This window comes from Haemaphysalis longicornis, unplaced genomic scaffold, assembly GCF_048455015.1.
Source record: "Haemaphysalis longicornis isolate Haplotype H1 unplaced genomic scaffold, Haemaphysalis longicornis Haplotype H1 scaffold_6, whole genome shotgun sequence".
NCBI classification, from domain to species: domain Eukaryota; kingdom Metazoa; phylum Arthropoda; class Arachnida; order Ixodida; family Ixodidae; genus Haemaphysalis; species Haemaphysalis longicornis.
The window spans coordinates 202,581,792-202,598,604 of record NW_027526407.1 but is presented as its reverse complement, the minus strand read 5'-3'; the positions used below and the strand labels follow the sequence as shown (position 1 = coordinate 202,598,604).

The 16,813-nt window shown below is 44.7% G+C and overlaps 1 protein-coding gene across 1 annotated transcript; it reads right to left on the bottom strand.

Annotated features, from left to right (window-relative positions):
* Positions 1-544: 544 nt before the first annotated feature.
* Positions 545-16,186, bottom strand: LOC144143442 (arylsulfatase I-like). Its single transcript, XM_077675197.1, has 6 exons — positions 16,175-16,186; positions 15,356-15,481; positions 14,076-14,199; positions 7,435-7,716; positions 2,063-2,505; positions 545-803 (listed from the first exon to the last, which is right to left on the bottom strand). The coding sequence occupies exons 1-6, from the start codon at positions 16,184-16,186 to the stop codon at positions 660-662; spliced, it is 1,131 nt and encodes a 376-aa protein (XP_077531323.1). The 3' UTR covers positions 545-659.
* Between the last annotated feature and the right edge of the window lie 627 nt (positions 16,187-16,813).

Genomic DNA, 16,813 nt, shown 5'->3' with positions numbered 1-16,813 from the left:
CGACGGTGGTTGAAAGCGAAGCTATCTCGTGATGGATTCGTTGGTTGGCAAATTCCTAGGGGCATCCTGCCGTCATCATCATCATCAGGTACAACTACTCCGGGTTCCCCTACGAGAAGATGACGGCGGTGGTTGAACGCGAAGCTCTCTCGTGATGGATTCTTTAGTTGGCAAACCCCTAGGGGCAACCTGCCACAATCATCATCTCCGTTTTCTGGCCAGGCATGCCCAGTGGGGTGTGGTACTCAGGGTTCCCCTACGGGAAGATGACGACGGTGGCTGAACGCGGAGCTATCTCGTGAGGGATTTTTTGGTTAGCCAATCCTTAGGGACATCCTGCAACAATCATCATCAGCGTTGCCTGGTCAGGCATGCGCAGAGGGAGTGAGGAAGCCGCAAGGCAGAGGGAGGGACATAACCCCGACCATAATATGCTCCGCATCTAAAAATACTCTACGTATTCAGGACGTGCGCCCGAAATTTCACAAATCGGAGTCCCAGAGCGTGGCTACGCGAGAAAGAATGTTGTTAATTTATTCCGGCAGTGTGCACACTCTGGGCGCTGGTGAAATTTTGCAGTATTGTTGGTTTCAAACATATCAGAAGTCATTATCACATATTGTTTTAGTAGATGTATTGCTGCCAGGTTGAGTTGGCAATCAAACCGACGCAGTATGAGGAATCCACGGAGCCCACACACCGTTGTGGTTTTCCGGGAAAGACTTTGGGTCGATTGGTCTGTTAACCATTGGGAGGACGGTCGCGCTGTATGAAGTGAGCTTGGCCAATAGTAGATAAAGAACCTGGAAGAAAGAACAAGAGAATACCAAATGATGAATAGGCTTTGTTACAATGAGGGAGTCAGATATGTGAGTGGGAGCAAGGCAAAAAAAGAGGACACTACTAAATTTGAATTTGGGATCATAGGTGTATTACGGGCGCATTAAGAAGTGTTTTGGTGAAAACGCACCATTCGGTGCCAGGCTGCTTGATAGAGGCCACTTTCCGGTTTGCATTTGCTACGGCTAAATTAGGTATTGCTTGCTTCGGCAAAGCTTTTTGTGCGTGTGCATTAAGAGGGAAGAGGGATATATAAAATAGAAAAACACCGCTCTCTGATATGCGCACATAGAGCTGCTCTGGAGCCTCGAGTACCCAGTCGTCCCCCGGGGCACCAGCACCGAAGGTTTATCAACAGAAATTTCGACACTCTGAGCAGACAGCAGTACTAATAACATTAAAACTTTATTGTCCCTACAATGGGAGGTGATTATTAGAAAAAAAACATTAGGCGGCAATCTTTTAGGGTGGAGATATAAATGCATCTTAAGTGCCAATTTTATTACACTGCCCTAGTATTTCGTGTAGGTTCAACTTCTAGGAATCAGAAAAGCGCGAAACAAGACTGTGACTGTGCAACGGGGGAATAGGATGCTGCAAGTTCCGCCTCTTTACACATGGACGTAATATAACACAGCATCCTAAATTTGAATGAAGAAAAAGTGTTGGAACTTATGGAGAGAATAATTTAGTTATGTCCGATAGTACGAAAATTTACCGGTTTTTTGGTATTAAAAGTGTTAGAATTCTGGCAGAATTTTGCTGTTCGGTTACATCCTCATCCCAATATTACTACCATGTGGCCACTCATCATAAACTAGATGTGAAATGCCGGTTGGTAAAATTCAAGTTGACTAATGCAAAAGTTATTTGCTTCTAGTCTATAGTAGATGTAAGAAAAGTGTGCTGTGGTGAACTCGGTACAGCTTTATTGTGCATAACATAACTGTCAGTCGCGCCAAACCTGAGTGTCGTTCGGTTTGGTATTTGGTTCACGAAAGCTGTGCTAGAGTGAATTTGTGGAACTCCTCATATGTTTCTTTTATATTCGTTAAATGTTCTCTCAATGTCTGCAATGGAAGCTTTTGAAGATAAAGGCCGCCATGAAATGCGGGTGAACGAGGTTTTTCATTAAACCTATAAAGTGAATTCCACTCTACATGAACTTGCTGCCGGCCTTTCATAAGAAAAGCTTGGACATAAAATAGATTTGTGTGCTTACCGCGGGTCTTTTTTGAGCAAGGTTGCGGAGTTCGCAGGGATCTTGAGAGACATCGAACAGGTGATAGTAATGGCCAGAACCAACGGTGGTGCTGCAGCTCTGTCTGCAAGATATTGTTGCATTCTTCCTAAAGAAGCACCCTTCGCCGTTCATGGGACACTTTGTTGTATAGAAACGTGTTAGCACAGATGCTGCTTTGGACCCATGCACAAGGCGATTCAGGTCATTGTACGGGTAATTTCCAGCGGGAATCTTGTTATGTGCGTCCCATAGGTTCCCGCTTATGCCAACGATCAGCTTGAAGTCCTCGTAACGGAGCGCGGCTGTGCCAACAAAGTTGTCGATGTTGTGGAGGATCTCTGTGCGCGGTGAACGTCCACCTGTGGAGAGGGCCTGCCACATGTCCATGCCATCCAAAGAACCGAGTTCCGCAGTATCACCTCCTGTACAAATAAGTAACGTACATGAGGAATATTTTACTGGCTGGATGTCTCACAGGACGGTTTTATGTTGTTCTTCGACGTATGGGGAGTATTAGGAAGCAAAGGTGAAATATAGTAATTTCTTTAAAGACTTTCTCCAGAGTATACATGTTCTTCACCCCAATGGCTGCGGTAGCATACCAGTTGCACCTGAAGGGCGCACATTTGCTGCGTATCTCTAGCGGTGGTTTGGGAACGAGTGCGGCCCCTCTTTCAAAGAGTCCACCTAGACGGGGTTGAAGATGTAGCAGGCCCCAAACTTTTTTCGCTCATCAGTATAAAGGAATGTCACACGTAAACTTCAATATCGAACTACCCTCTAACTGTACCGGCTTCACGGTATGCTCTTGCCATGAGGGTCATTTTGCAGTACCTACGAAGGTACAGATACGGAGAGAAAATTGGCGGCATATCTGTTCACTTGGCTGCAAAATTTGTCAAAAGACCGTACTCTTCTCCTGAAACTGGCACGCAAGTGCCTGCCTTCGCGCGGACGGCAGCCTCTCACTCTCCCCGAAGAACAAATAATGCTTAGGTTGATCATGCCAATTTTGTTTTTGTGCATCCGCAGTGCCTGCTTGTTCGCCATCTATTGCAACAATTCGTTACTATTGAACCTGGAGTACCGTCTCTATATCTTGGCTCAGGCACGAGCCCTTTTTGTATTTTAAGAGAAAACCGTGTTTTCAACGCTTTCTTTATTTACTATATTTAAACTCTAGTATATATTACTTCATATCACTGCTTGTGGGATGCTTTGTCTCAAATATGCCTAACGTTTCCTTATTATTCAATGATGTTGACAATTACGAGGAATATTATCGGAGCTGGTTGTTTGAAAACGCTTTTCCCCTATCAACCACTTGTTCAGGAATTCATTTACCTTTTAGCAGAAAAGTTAAAATGAAAGGACAGTGAGACATTACATGTAGAAAAAGCAACATTTTCTATTTTCAGTAGGTTAAGAAATACTGCCGCTTTAAAGCTTTGTTTATTTCCGCAGCCGCCGTCTAAGCCGCCACGCCGCGGCATTTTCTTAATGATACCTGCGGCCTTTACCTTTGTAAATGGGTTTGATAAATGATACCTGCGGCCTTTACCTTTGTACAAATCAACTTTTATTTTCGGAGTCAATGCTCCCAGGCCCAAACCTAGTGAAAGTCCTGCGCCATCGAGGACTACCCCGCACCTCACCACAATTTGTCACGTTGGTTGGGACACAACGGTAAAGAAAGAACTTTTATTTAGGGCGAACTTGTGCCCGAACAAGACGAGAGGAAACGAGCAAAGGTCCTTGCGTCTCGTTCGATCTCCGAGAACGACTGCCTGCGTTCGTGGCGTGATCACTTGCGTGATCTCCCCCTCGCAGTGCACGTGCGCTCGCGCCTCCGTTGGCGAACACAGACAAGCTGGCGCTCCCGGTGCCGAGTTTGCGCTGCCGGTTGCAGCCGGTTCTTGCGCGTGCAGCGCGGCCCACTTTGCGACATCTCCGAAAGCATGCGGCGGTCACGTACCACGAGGCACAAGGGATGGACAGACCCATGACTTTAGGAGCTTCGCCCCTAAACAAAAATTACGGAGTGCACGTGCGCCCGAGCCTTGAATCTCTGCAAGTAGCACTTAGTAGCCACCACGTTACCGTTAGCGAGTGTGGTGCAAAGTTGTATTATTTTATCAATAAAAATACACCGTGTCCTAGTGCTTTGGTGCTTTCATGACAATGCTTTTACTGAAATGGTGCGCGTTAGTTTCTGTAGTGTGCTTTACACAACTACAATATGGTGATCTTCTCAATGCTACTTATAAATGGTGGTTTTATAAAATACAAAGCCCCTGAACAGCCTCCCGGAACTGCATTTACATCTCACGATGAGGATGCAAAAGTCATCACATGTCACTAGTTGGTGGAAGAGAACTTTGCTGCGTGGATATACATATGATAATTACGATAATCACGCAAGTTACACAGACTACATGACAAAATTTTCGCCCTCTGACTTCTTCTGCACCGTGTTGTTACTGAAACACCGCATTGATTGTATAGCCTTTCTTTCAGTAAATTCTCTTATGTGTGTTTAGATACTCCTAAGTGTTGTTTAAATCGTCTCTGACCCATACTAAATTCCTCATCTGTTTTCCTTCGGCCGCCTTGGTCACAAATTGTCAACATGAATGACATATTTATATTTCACCACTGATACGTGTTCACTGCTTTGTCTGAAGGGCGTGTTTTTCGCGTTGACACATATCCGTTCTTTAGGTATATTATCATTTATCCTTGCCCTATCAACTCAACTTTCCGCCTGCAGTTCCTGCTGGTCTTCTCACGAATGTCTTGGTAAGATGTGGTCACCCGCGCAACATTTGTGATAGAAAAATCCAATTTATTCCTATCGCTGATTCTTCCAATAAACTTCCTTATTTACACACCGCACCTCCTTCTCAACCCCCCCATACCCCAACCCCAGACCCGGCGTTTAAATGTTTTCAGTGAGATGGCGTTGCTTGCACTACGCCCTTGAAACAGGAACATCGCACCGCTCCGAGTTTTGCCCATCCTTGTTACAAATTTCTAATGGCGTCCAAGAGCTGTACGTACATAGTTAAATACTCGTGCATCCTCACTTCTTCCTTCATTGAAGAAGTTTTCACCTAATTCTATCTTTTCTTTGTTCTTCGTATAAGGCCAGAAAAATGGCTTTATTTCACACCAGGTGTGTGCGCACTAGACGTTGATTGGAAAAATGTGACTCCTTTCTTAAACCAGCCCATTGACTCTGGTGTATGAAATCTCAGGGGCAGCCTATACGGTCAGCTAATACCTCTTATAAACCCATTGAACGAGATAGAGAGTAGGCTTGTGGGTCGGTAATAGGTAAAAAAATTGTAGTAGCTTTTGACCTTTTTTGGGCCACTGGTTGCTCTGTTTTGGTGACGCATACTGAGTGTATTTTTCCAAGGTTTCTTATAATCACGTCCCCCCAAGCTTTTCGTCCGTGTGCGGTACTCCGCCAGTTGAGTATTTGTCCAAGTTAATTCTTTTCCGCACCTTTTCAACTTGTGTTTACTTGATAGTGGAACCTCGGGACTAAAGGTAGTCATTTACGGCTCCTCTACTGACGTTGGCGGTTTTGAAGTGGTCACGGAACCTTTCCACACTCTTTTATTCACGATGTTATTCATGGTACGGGTTCTATCTGAAGAATGAGCAAGATTGATTTTTTGTTCTCACATTCCCAACTTTCCTTAACGTTTCGTTAGTCCTTGCTGTGTTGTTCACAATAATGCCACAGATCGCGATTATTTTATTGATGCCTGAAAACTACCGGAATTTTATTTTCTTTATTGTTTTAGGGGTGTTCACATTCTAGCACTTCTCATTCAGACCCTTTGTTTTCTAAGGTACTGTACCAGTTCTTGGTTTAATTTTAAGGTCTGCGCCCAGCGGTGGATATTTAAAATGGACGACATTCTCAATCGCAATGCTGAGATCACTATGCCCAATCCACACACTTTATAATATTGCCGCAAACCATGCATTCGGTTTGTTTGTTTGCTTAGGTTTTGTTTTTACTGCCCGGCCGCGCCCGGCTGTGTTATTAGTGTCCCAAGAGAAGTCCGTGTTCCATTATTTTATTTTTATGCCGCACGCCTTATCTCGTTCCCATAAGGATAGCTTTTCGCTCTAACTTCATCAGCCTAAATGAATCAACGGTTATTAATCTTCTTTGATCTACAATGTTCTGGATGTATATCGACGGTTCTAGAAACAGTCACGTTGGAAGATAAATGTGTGCACAGAAGACGCCGCCATATTCGAGTCCCCGACGCTCGCTTGCGCACGGCATTTGTTGACTGCTGGTGCGCCGCCTGTATATTGTTTAAGTTGTTAGGGGAGCACGAGTTCGTTCTAATAAACTCGTTTTCCTTGAAGACAAGTGCGTCGTCTCTGCCTTCGCTACAATATGTGAGTTGTCTGTTAGGAAAGCTACAAAGAAGGTGAGATTTCATTCGCAGTATGGTTTGTAAGCTTTTGGCTATATTCTGTTGGTGCAAGGACCGTAATGAAACATTTTGGGCCAAGTGAAACCTGATAATCGTTCCCAGAACTTCATGGACACAAATGCCGAGCACACTGAAGACACGCGTCTTTTACGTTTTTGTGTTGTGGTACAACTTAAACATGGGAACGAATCAGTTCTGACGGCATTTGTGCAAGAGTGGATATATCTGAACATGCATGGTTGTCCCCCAACTAAGTTAAAGAGCGCTACAACAGTGTTTTTATCTTTTACTAAATCCGACATGGTTTCAGAACTTCGTCGACAAGTGCCTCTACAATTCAGAATAGGTTGTCACAAAGGACCTGAGACATAATTACTGCTCACCAGATGACGTAATAAATACCCAAACCATTTTTATTACTTTCTTAGTATGAGCATTGCTCACCCGGTCAAGCGATGCCACTCAGCTATATAGCGGCTATTGGCAGGCTTCCTTTAGGTTATAGCAACGATGCACTGGATAAGCGTATAATAAAAACTTCACCAAAAGCAAATCAGAAACTTGAAAGTGCATCTCCTGGGTGAGGAAATCCCGCAGTGACGCTCTCTACCGAAGATTATTATAGCTTTCGCAGTGCCTTCAGGAAGGAAGAAAGGACTGAAAGTTCTTGTTCGTAATCTTGCAGTGATTATTTAAACATAAAGCTCGATGCTCTTTCTTAGTGTTGTGATAATTAGAATGGGTATTTTAGAATAGGTATTATTAGAATGGTAACTAATTAGAATGTTTTTGAAAACACCATTACCGCTTCATCCTTCTCTTTCGGTATAAACACATCGCCATTTTTTTTTGTTTAGGCCCAGAACTGAAGAAAAGCCTCCTTACCGGCTGACGTGTACAGTGTTGGAAGCCAGTCCGTGATGTGCATCATCTGCTGGGAAACCCTCCTGCGTTTCAGCAGACGCGGACTCCAAACAAAAGCCGCTGCGCGCACGGCGCCTTCCCAAAGGGTTCCTTTGATTCCACGAAGAGGCCAGTTGTACCCGGCGGCAGGAGGAAACCCGCCATTATCACTGGAGAACACGATCAAAGTGTCTTGCAGCATGGAAGCTCTTTCTAACGCTTCCATGAGCCTACCAATTGACTCGTCGAGGGCGTCCACCATGCCTACAAAAAAGCAAAGTCGATGTTGTGGGGTCTCGCGGCTCATTGCAAAACCATAAAACAAAATTCAACCTTGTAGAGCTTCCTAGAAGTAGAATTTCGGAGCTTACTCGGCGCTGGTCAAGCAACCAAATACGTTTGAAACGGAAAAACCGCAAGAAATGCTACTTTGGAAATTCACTCTACAGTGAGGTATAATAGGCCGGCAACATAATACTTTGATCAATGCGGTAAGTACCCCTTAGCGCCTTTCGCTGCTTACCGAAAATAGAGGCCCCTCAAATGTCTCCCTAGCCTTGTTTCTTTGCGTTGATTTGGGTTGGCACTCACAAAGCGAAAAAACAAGATTCTGTTACCAAAGCACGAAAACGCGGGTTCTATTCCCGGCCGTGGCGGCCGCTTTATGATTGAGGCGAAAAGCGGAAACGCCCCTCTGTACGAGATTTTGGCGCACGTTAAAGATCCCCATGTGGTCAAATTTAATGCGGAGCCCTCCACTACGGTGCGCCTCATTGCCTGCGTCACTTCGGCGTGTTAAACCATACAATCAATCAATCAATCAATCAATCACAGAGATCTCACTGTAAACTTTCCAAACATTCGCCACGGTTTAACATGTTTTGTTCAATATCACAATATCTTGTTTGAAGTTTATATGAATATGATATCTTTTGATCAGAGAAACTTTAATTTCCATGCATGGTTCCTAAGAGTGAAAAGAAAATGCGATGTGGGGTTGAGTGAGCACCGCCTTTAGCAACGCACCATTTTATGCGGTGAAAAAGATTTGCCTTTTTTTACACAAAAACGTCCGCCGCGCTGCAAAGTCTTCCGCCTTAGAGCCTTGCAATCTTGTACAGAGATTAAAATTCTTGCTTGTTGTGACGTTTGCGTATGATTGAGAACAAGCGAAAGTTGTATTTAGTTAAAAAAATACTCTTACAAAATGGCGGTGGGCGGTGTGAAAAAAAGTGTTCCACCTATTCACTGGAACCTTTTAATGTCCGCTAATATTCAAGTACACTGGTAATGACACTTGCGTCCGTATCCGCCAAACGCACAATGCAATGAAATATAATCTTAAGATAGTTGTTTTATTTTTTTGTAGTACATACTGCCAGCCACATGTTGGCAAAGAAAGGAATGGTGCATTGTGGTTACTTGAAGAGGTATAACACACTATAAAAAGCAACGACAATCTACGGCACATAAGACTCAAATTGGCCTCATGCCTGCACGTTTAGCTGCAAATGACGCGAAAGACGACATATCGGCAGTCCCTCTCACCTACCTGAAATTATACTCTCCCCTGCCAATCTTTCACGCTGGGCCCCTCCTGTTTCTGCCCCCTAAATTGAAACAGTAGAGGTGTGTTAAATTGAATTCAATTCTACCGCGTTTGCACTGATGGCGCGCTATCTTTTGGAACATTTTGTTACTGTTGGGCATAGCGATTTGGTCACGAGCTCCAGCATTGCGTTCGACCATGTTACGTATTTTGTGTGTAAACATTGTTTTTACGGGTTTCTGGCGTTTGCTCGCTAACGCTCTTCGACTTGCCCAAACCAAAGCAGGCCGCGCGCTCTTTGGAAATATTCAATGGTTATACCCCGACCAGACGTACCTGGTCACCATCCCCGACACTTGGCGCCAGTCTATTTTTGTGCTCCCCATTTCCAGAAATATGCACCCGGATCTCCACCCTGGTCGTAGAGAAGCCCGTAGCAAAGCCCACGAAAAACTTTACAGCAGCCGATCCGACGTAATTTACACAGATGCGGGCAGTTACCCAGATAACCAAACTATGGTGGCAGTGGTAACATCTAAGAACGCCCTCATCACCACCGCTTCAATTAGGACAACTTCCTCCCTGGACGCTGAAGAATTAGCTATTGCGCTCGCCCTTACCCAAACCACCTCCAAGATTATATTGACGGATTCGCAAGCCGCCTGCCGCAGGCTCTTGCCGGGACGTGTGGCCCCCGCCACATGCCGACTTCCGCCTAACCGTCGGGTGGACATTGTGTGGACTCCCGCCCACTCTGCACTGACGGGCGAAAATTTTGCTCATCAACAGGCTCGAGACGTCACTCACCGAGCCGCTGAGACCGGGGCTGTTTCCGCACCTCTCCTCACCTACCAAGAAATCACGCAATACTAAAGAACCACGAGGCCGACGTTCCCCAGTCCTCACACACCTTTCAACAAAAGTCAAGAAACCACACCCAGACAAATTCAAGGAGGTACTTTTCCCCACCCCATCCGTATGCATTTACTCTTTCCCACACAGTACTCTGATAAGTGTAAATTCTGCCAAGAAGCAGGAACTCTGACACACATATTATTCGACTGCACAAAAAACTCGGACCTTGCGTCCCTGAACCCGTCCCCTTCCCCTGAGCAGTGGTTCATACTGCTGTCCAGCTGTCGACCTGAGGACCTGCTCTTTCTTGTGGTCAGGGCTACGGCAGCCTGGACAGCACATGGGCTCCTGGACTGAGGAACCACTCTCGCATTATTGCGTAATAAAGTTGTCTCTCTCTCTCTCTCTCTCTCTCTCAAAAATTATGTCCTCGACTATTTTTACTTAAGAGAGCGGTACATGCATAAGCTATGTTTTTGTGTTTTGCTTCAAATAAGCCTTCTTTCTTTTCTTTTGCATTACAATGTAGACTAGTATCAAGCATACAAACAGTATTAGTAGTTTCGGAATGTTTGCCTCAGGTGTTCTTCAAACTTTTTAACGGGCAACTGAAACGAGGCACTGACAGACAGAATGACAGAACAGACCAACAGGCTTACAGCTGACATACAGGCGAAAATATTTGCGTGTAAATATCCGAAGGAATACTATTGTGTTTTTAATATCGACAAAACCGGTCATAATAACAGGACTGCGCGAAACATGTACTATACTTGGGCCACCAGACTGCAACCGATGTGAATTCAACATACAATTGAGCGCCATGACACATCCCTAACCCGTACAGCCCAATAAATATATTAATTGGAATCCCGTACACTCGCCCCGGCAGTGTTTAGTAAATGTAGGCAGCGACGTCTGAACTGGGTGTGTCTGTCCATGCATTTTTTACTGCATCATGCGGAAGTTTATTCAAACCAGACAATCGCTTGCGGAAGAAAAGAATATCGAAGAGAATTTGTTTGCGTATGGGGCTATCAAATAGTTTTGGTTTGCGCATTCCTTGTTTATTGCGATTTAATAATCTCCTGTATTGAAGTTTAATTCAAATTGAATTGAATTGTTGAAATGAAAGGCTTATACTGCAACTGTAAGCTGTGTAACGTTCTACGAGACTGTAATGCAGGAAGGATAGGCGTCTCGCAGAGTTTAGTTTCTGAAGCGTGTCTTCCGTATGCGGGTAAATAAACCAAAAGTAATTGTGTTGGCTTTGGTCAAGGCTGTTTCTTTTCGGTTGTGGTGTGAGTATTACAAACAACGTTTGCATATTTGAAGAAGGGCGCCATTGACGTATACAAGTTTTTTCTTTGGTTTTTGTATATTTATGCGACCGAATTGAAGACAGGCAATTGCATTGTTACAATTTATTGCGTGAAAAATATTTCAACTTCCTTTGCACAGACATTAACTGGCTTCCTTAATCTCCTTAATATGGCTTTTGTGCAAACGAATGCTTATTCGTTATAGGACTACAGCTCTGGGTGAGACTGCTCCAGAAAAGTTGAGGTCAGTATTGATACGTGAAGAAGTTTCCAATAATCATACTGGTAATTTTTGCTGCTCAAGAAAGGTGACAGGTAATAATAACAAGACCGTATCTTTTTGTCATGCAATAACGACATCATGTGACTAAAACTATAATGTCTACAAGAAACTTGGGGGAAAGTGGGAATGTGCAAGTCGCAGCAACAATTTATTGTAAACTAGAGTGAACTGCTTTTTTCTGTGGACAGCATTAATTTTATAGCGGTTCCAAACGTCACTGCAAATCCAAAGCTTTGCAACTATAATGTCCACAGAAACTTAGAAAAATGGAGAATGTGCGATTTGGAGAAAAAATTTATTGTAAATTCTAGTGAACTGATTTGTGCGCTCGACATCAATGGTATTATCCAAACGTCAGTGGAACTCCAAAGCCTTTTTTTTGCCATGAGGCATTTTCCAGGAGAGTTGTTTAGGCATTTATTCCCGCCATAAAGCGTGCCAGAAAAATTACAAAGAAAAAAGATCAAGCGCAATTGACCGTGCGCCTCGTGAGGACCAGCCGGCGTCGGCAAGCTACACCTCCGAGAACACTCTTCCCAGCATACGTGGCGGAACCTGTCGCGTGCTCTTCTGCTCGCGAGTTCACGTGCTTCATGCGTGAAAAGTGGAGAGTTCGCGCTACAGACTCCAAGTTTGCAAACCCGGTTGCCGTGGGTTTTAGCTAACGTGTTGATGTAGTCCACTTTGGGAGATATGTGAAAGGCTGCGGCCAGAAAGATCCGGGCCCGACAGTAATGGAGAACTTTCAGGCGCAAGTTGGTAAATCCACCCGAGGTGCGACAGCCGGGTCTCCGACGAAGGAAGAGGGGACGCCAGTTCCACTGTTTCTCTGTCGTTGCAGCACTAAAGCCAGCTGTGCCAACTTTTGTAGAGTGCAGTTTACATAAACGTGCATATTGAATCACCAGCAGGCGTGGAATTGAATGTGACTTTTGAAACGGATTGTGATTTACCGGTTGATTCAAAAGTTGCCTAGCTGCACCAATTGTGCCTTAAGCTGCTAAATTCATGACGTCAGATATTTGTGTATCGCATATCCGCCTTCATTGCCCACAATACAAGTAATGGATAGATAGACAGGATTTTATTTGGTTCCAGTAAGCAACCGATGGGCCTACTAGACCGTAAAGCTCGTCTTGTTGAACACTGGAGACAGAAAATAAAAAATATCGCACCCCTCAGTGAAACGACGACGGTTGTTGAAAGCGAAGCTTTCTTTTGATGGTTTTCTTAGTCGAGCAATCCTACACTGCGAGTATGTGCTGCTCTCAAGCTATCCACCAGTTTTCTAGTGTAGAGCACTTTTCATAATTACCGCGGCAACTCTCCAGTATCACCTTTGTAGGCCTGACGTTTGGGTTAAGGTTCTACGGCATGAATCGCTACCGGCTGCTTGGTGTAGGCTAAGTACTTTTTTGAGTAGGTGCTAGTTCAAGGTGTTAAACAAGAAAATTTTATGACTGGTATAACGTCCCGAACCTGGAAATGCGAAGTAATACCTATCCTCCTTCGGCTAAGCCTTGCCGCATGTGTAGCAACGTTATTTTCATCACACCACGAGCTGTGAGTAACAGCTGTCGATATTCACCTCAGACTGTGACTTTAGGCCTATATGCGTTGGCCGTCGCGCTCTTGCGTCACGGCCTCCCTCTGCTGCTCATCAACGTTCCGAATATCGCCTAGCGGAGCTGTTGCCAAGCTTCGCAACGAAGTGTAATAATTTTGCTACACTTCACCCGCGATCATCATCAATGTCAGGGAAAGCTCGACATCCTGCAGTGCGTTTTCGAGTACGTACGCCATCAGTAAGACGCAGAAAGCTTTGCTTTAAAACACAAGATAGAAAATATAATTCTACAATGCACAAATATACCTTTACATTTCAGTCACAAAACAGCAAATTCGGCTATAAAAATAACAAGAGGGTATGAAGCAATTGCCACTGCAAAAACCGTCATTCGCTACAGACATGGAACTGTAAGTTTCTTTTAGATCAGTCATTGGAGAGGGTATAGGAATGTCAGCTTTTTAAAAAAGGTATTCGACCACTTAAAGGATTATCCAGATGGGGCGCGTGACTGTAACGCAACTGTAACAAATCTCATAACAGGCAGCGCATCGCAATTCTTTCATCGGAGCATTAACACCAATAATAATTTCGGTCAAAGAATACAAGACCTACATCTGAAGCGTTTCAAAGCGTCACAGGAAAAGACATCATTCTTACAAACCCAAAAATAAAGTGAAATGTTGATCAGTACTTGGAAATAGCATAAATGTGCGCAGCAATTTCCACGGTGTTACTTTGTGACATTTTTTTCTGAAGAAATATTGTTTACTTCTGTTGTAATCACTGCCGGTGGCATAGCAAAGTGACATTATCAGTGCAAATGCAAACGTCAATGCAACGGGGACAACTCGGGGGCCGGATAAGTTGTGTAAGTGAACTGAAAAAATACGGTTTTATGACATGGGTGGAACACGTGTGTTTAGTGACGAAGCAGTTCAAACCACCCACTATTTCATCCTGTTTTTATAAACATCCAATATTTTAACACTTTGAGTTATTGAGAGAAATTGTTACACCAACAAAAAAGGAACGAAGCCCACTCACCGGCGTAAGCCCTCCTCTTTTCATCTCTAATGTAGAAAAACTTGTCGATGTTTTTCTGTGGAGCAGCGGGTGTCTTACCCGGGACCCCGTGCGTCGCTTGGTGGGCTAACAGCAGAAACAGTGGCTGCGTGGAGGAGTAAGGTTTTTTGCTTGAAAAAACGGCGCAAACTGATTGGTACTTCAAACTGTAAAAAACCATGTTTAGTGCAGAAAAAAATCTCAGTCCCAAAATCCCAATGATCACATTTAATTTTTTGACATCAAAGCCCGAATAAATGAACTGCTTTTTGCGCTGCGGAGAAACCTGTTCCGGAAAGTGCGATACAAGCAACGACGCCGTCAGGGCCAACCCTAGGAGAGCTCCACTCTTTAAAGTGGTCATTCTGCTGGGTTTTGGGAATCATCCCTGTGCTCTGCGTCTAAGCTATCGGAGATCCGGAGACATAAGCCAATGTTATTTAGCTCCATGGCGCAACCATCCACCATCAAAAAATCACATTGGCAGTGCAGCTCCAGGTCCTGAAGTGATAGATTATCTTCGGTTTCTTACAAAGCTAAAAAAATAAGACCTTTTAAGTCGTGATTTTCGTGCGTCATGATGTCCTGAAAAAAAAAAAAACGCCTGATATACGCTGTAGCTGTCGTGTATCTCTTCGTGTGTCTTCCGCAGCTAATGGCAATAGCCGTGGTCCTCATGGTGAATACGTTTAACAGCCTTTCTAGAACTCTATGCTCGGACGCTCCCTCGTATGCTTGTGAGTGCAAGTTATTTATTGATATAGAAAGTGGAAAATAAGTGGACTGTGGATATTTTAAACTCATTTTGGAGTTCACCAGTATACAACCAGCATGGGGGAAGGGAGAGGGGAGTGAAAGGCGGTAGGTGAGAACAAATGGGCACAAAGAAAGAGGGAGAGAAAGAAAGAGATAATGAGCGCGTACGGCTGACCTGCTGGCATTGGGATACAGCCGTTGTATAAGGTTCACCTTTTCGAGGAAGGCCAGGACAAATAGGAAGGCAGGAAGCCAGAATGGAGTTGGGGCCCGTCGGGAAAACCAGGTCCTTTAGGGTGTGTCACTCACTAACGCACATACGTTTAGCATTTATGACAATAAATTCTGCATGTAGAACCCGTTTTTTATTGTGTAGAGTCTGTTGTTCTGATAATTCCGTTTGTTTCTATAAATAACCCCTGTGACGACATTGTGTGTATTGACACCGCATGCAGTGAAACGTAACCGGCCGATTAGAAGTACTCGTAATAGCGCAATTTCCTCACCTTTGAAGTGTTTCTGTTCGCTATGATGTGTTCGGCTCGCTCTTCGAAAAGCGTTGTCAGGTATCGGCCACGTACAGATGCCAATGGTTGATCGTTTTCCCAGAAGTCGAGTCCACGGTGGCCCCCCTGCACACCCATAAGAGCATTTTCATGGGCGTGAAAATATGATATAGCGCTAAACAAGCCAGGTTAATCAGGTACCAGCCGGTGATGCTGACCGTGTTCGTATTGCAACACCATTGCGTGAATGTTTAGTAATGTGCAGAATTTTTGAAGGAATTTGTGTAGTCACACGACTGTGTGCTAGTAATTCAGTGAGGTTCTCCAAAGTTTACGCTCACAGTTTTCATTGTAGAGGTGAAGCGACAATTTTTAGATAAAAGTGTTTGAAATTTCTTCATACGGTGCAGAGAGTAGTGACAAATGGTGGCCGATAACTTGCTGTATATAACGCATAAGCTACATGTGAGTATAATGACGTGCTAGGACCAGCCAACAACGCAAAAAACAGAAGTTTAGGCCAAGCATATAGAAAATTGGCTGCTGCCCTTTTAACGCTCTTGCATATTCATAACATAACGTGATGAGTAAAGACATCAGCCACCCTTTCTTAGGTCCACTACAACGTAGCACAAGTGCTGGACCCTCTTTACAGGGACTCTAAAGGCTGAACAAAGTTTTACTTAAACTGAAACATCATACGTTTCGTAGCTCTGTTGCCTTTTGGTCGACGAACAAAGATGCGTAATTTGCTCAGAAATAAAAAAATATAGCTTGAATTTCTGTATCCCAGTTCCTTTTCGTTCTTCCATCACGTACCCATTGCGCCATAAAGTCGGAGCGGGGCACCGGTGTGATATAGATCCGGAACTGTGGGTGCTTCACGCTCTATCGATGGCAACGGTAACTTTTAATTTTCTAAGCCATGACCGACTATGACAACGTTTGTCTGGTAGAAGACGCTGGCTTGGGTTTTTAGGATTTGTCACTGATGGAACGAGAAATGCTTTGAAGTGCTGGAGCGGCCGGTGTCCCCGCCTACAATGGCCAATCCTACCCCGTCGAGCGTGGCCATCAGCGAAGCCTTTTAGATGCAGAGCATCTGATTCACTCGCCTTGTCCCTCCGGCGTCGTCGTCGTTGTCTTCGTCGTCATCGTCGTCGTCGGCGTTGTCCACCCCTCCCCCATTCTCCTCACCGCGCCAGCTGCGCTCTCCGCCGCTCACCCCCTCTCCTCTCCGATAGCGAACACTCTCTCGCGAGGGGCATTGGATAGGATTCGATTTGATTGGATTGGACTGGATTGGCTTGGCTTGGCTTGGCTTGGATTCGATTTGGATTGGATTGGATTAAAGTGGATTGTGTTGGATTGTGTTGCGTCACAGCCGCGGCACGTTGCGTCATAGCCGCGGCAGACGCGCTGGGGCCAGCGCATGTGCAGTACTCTCTCTTCCGCGGT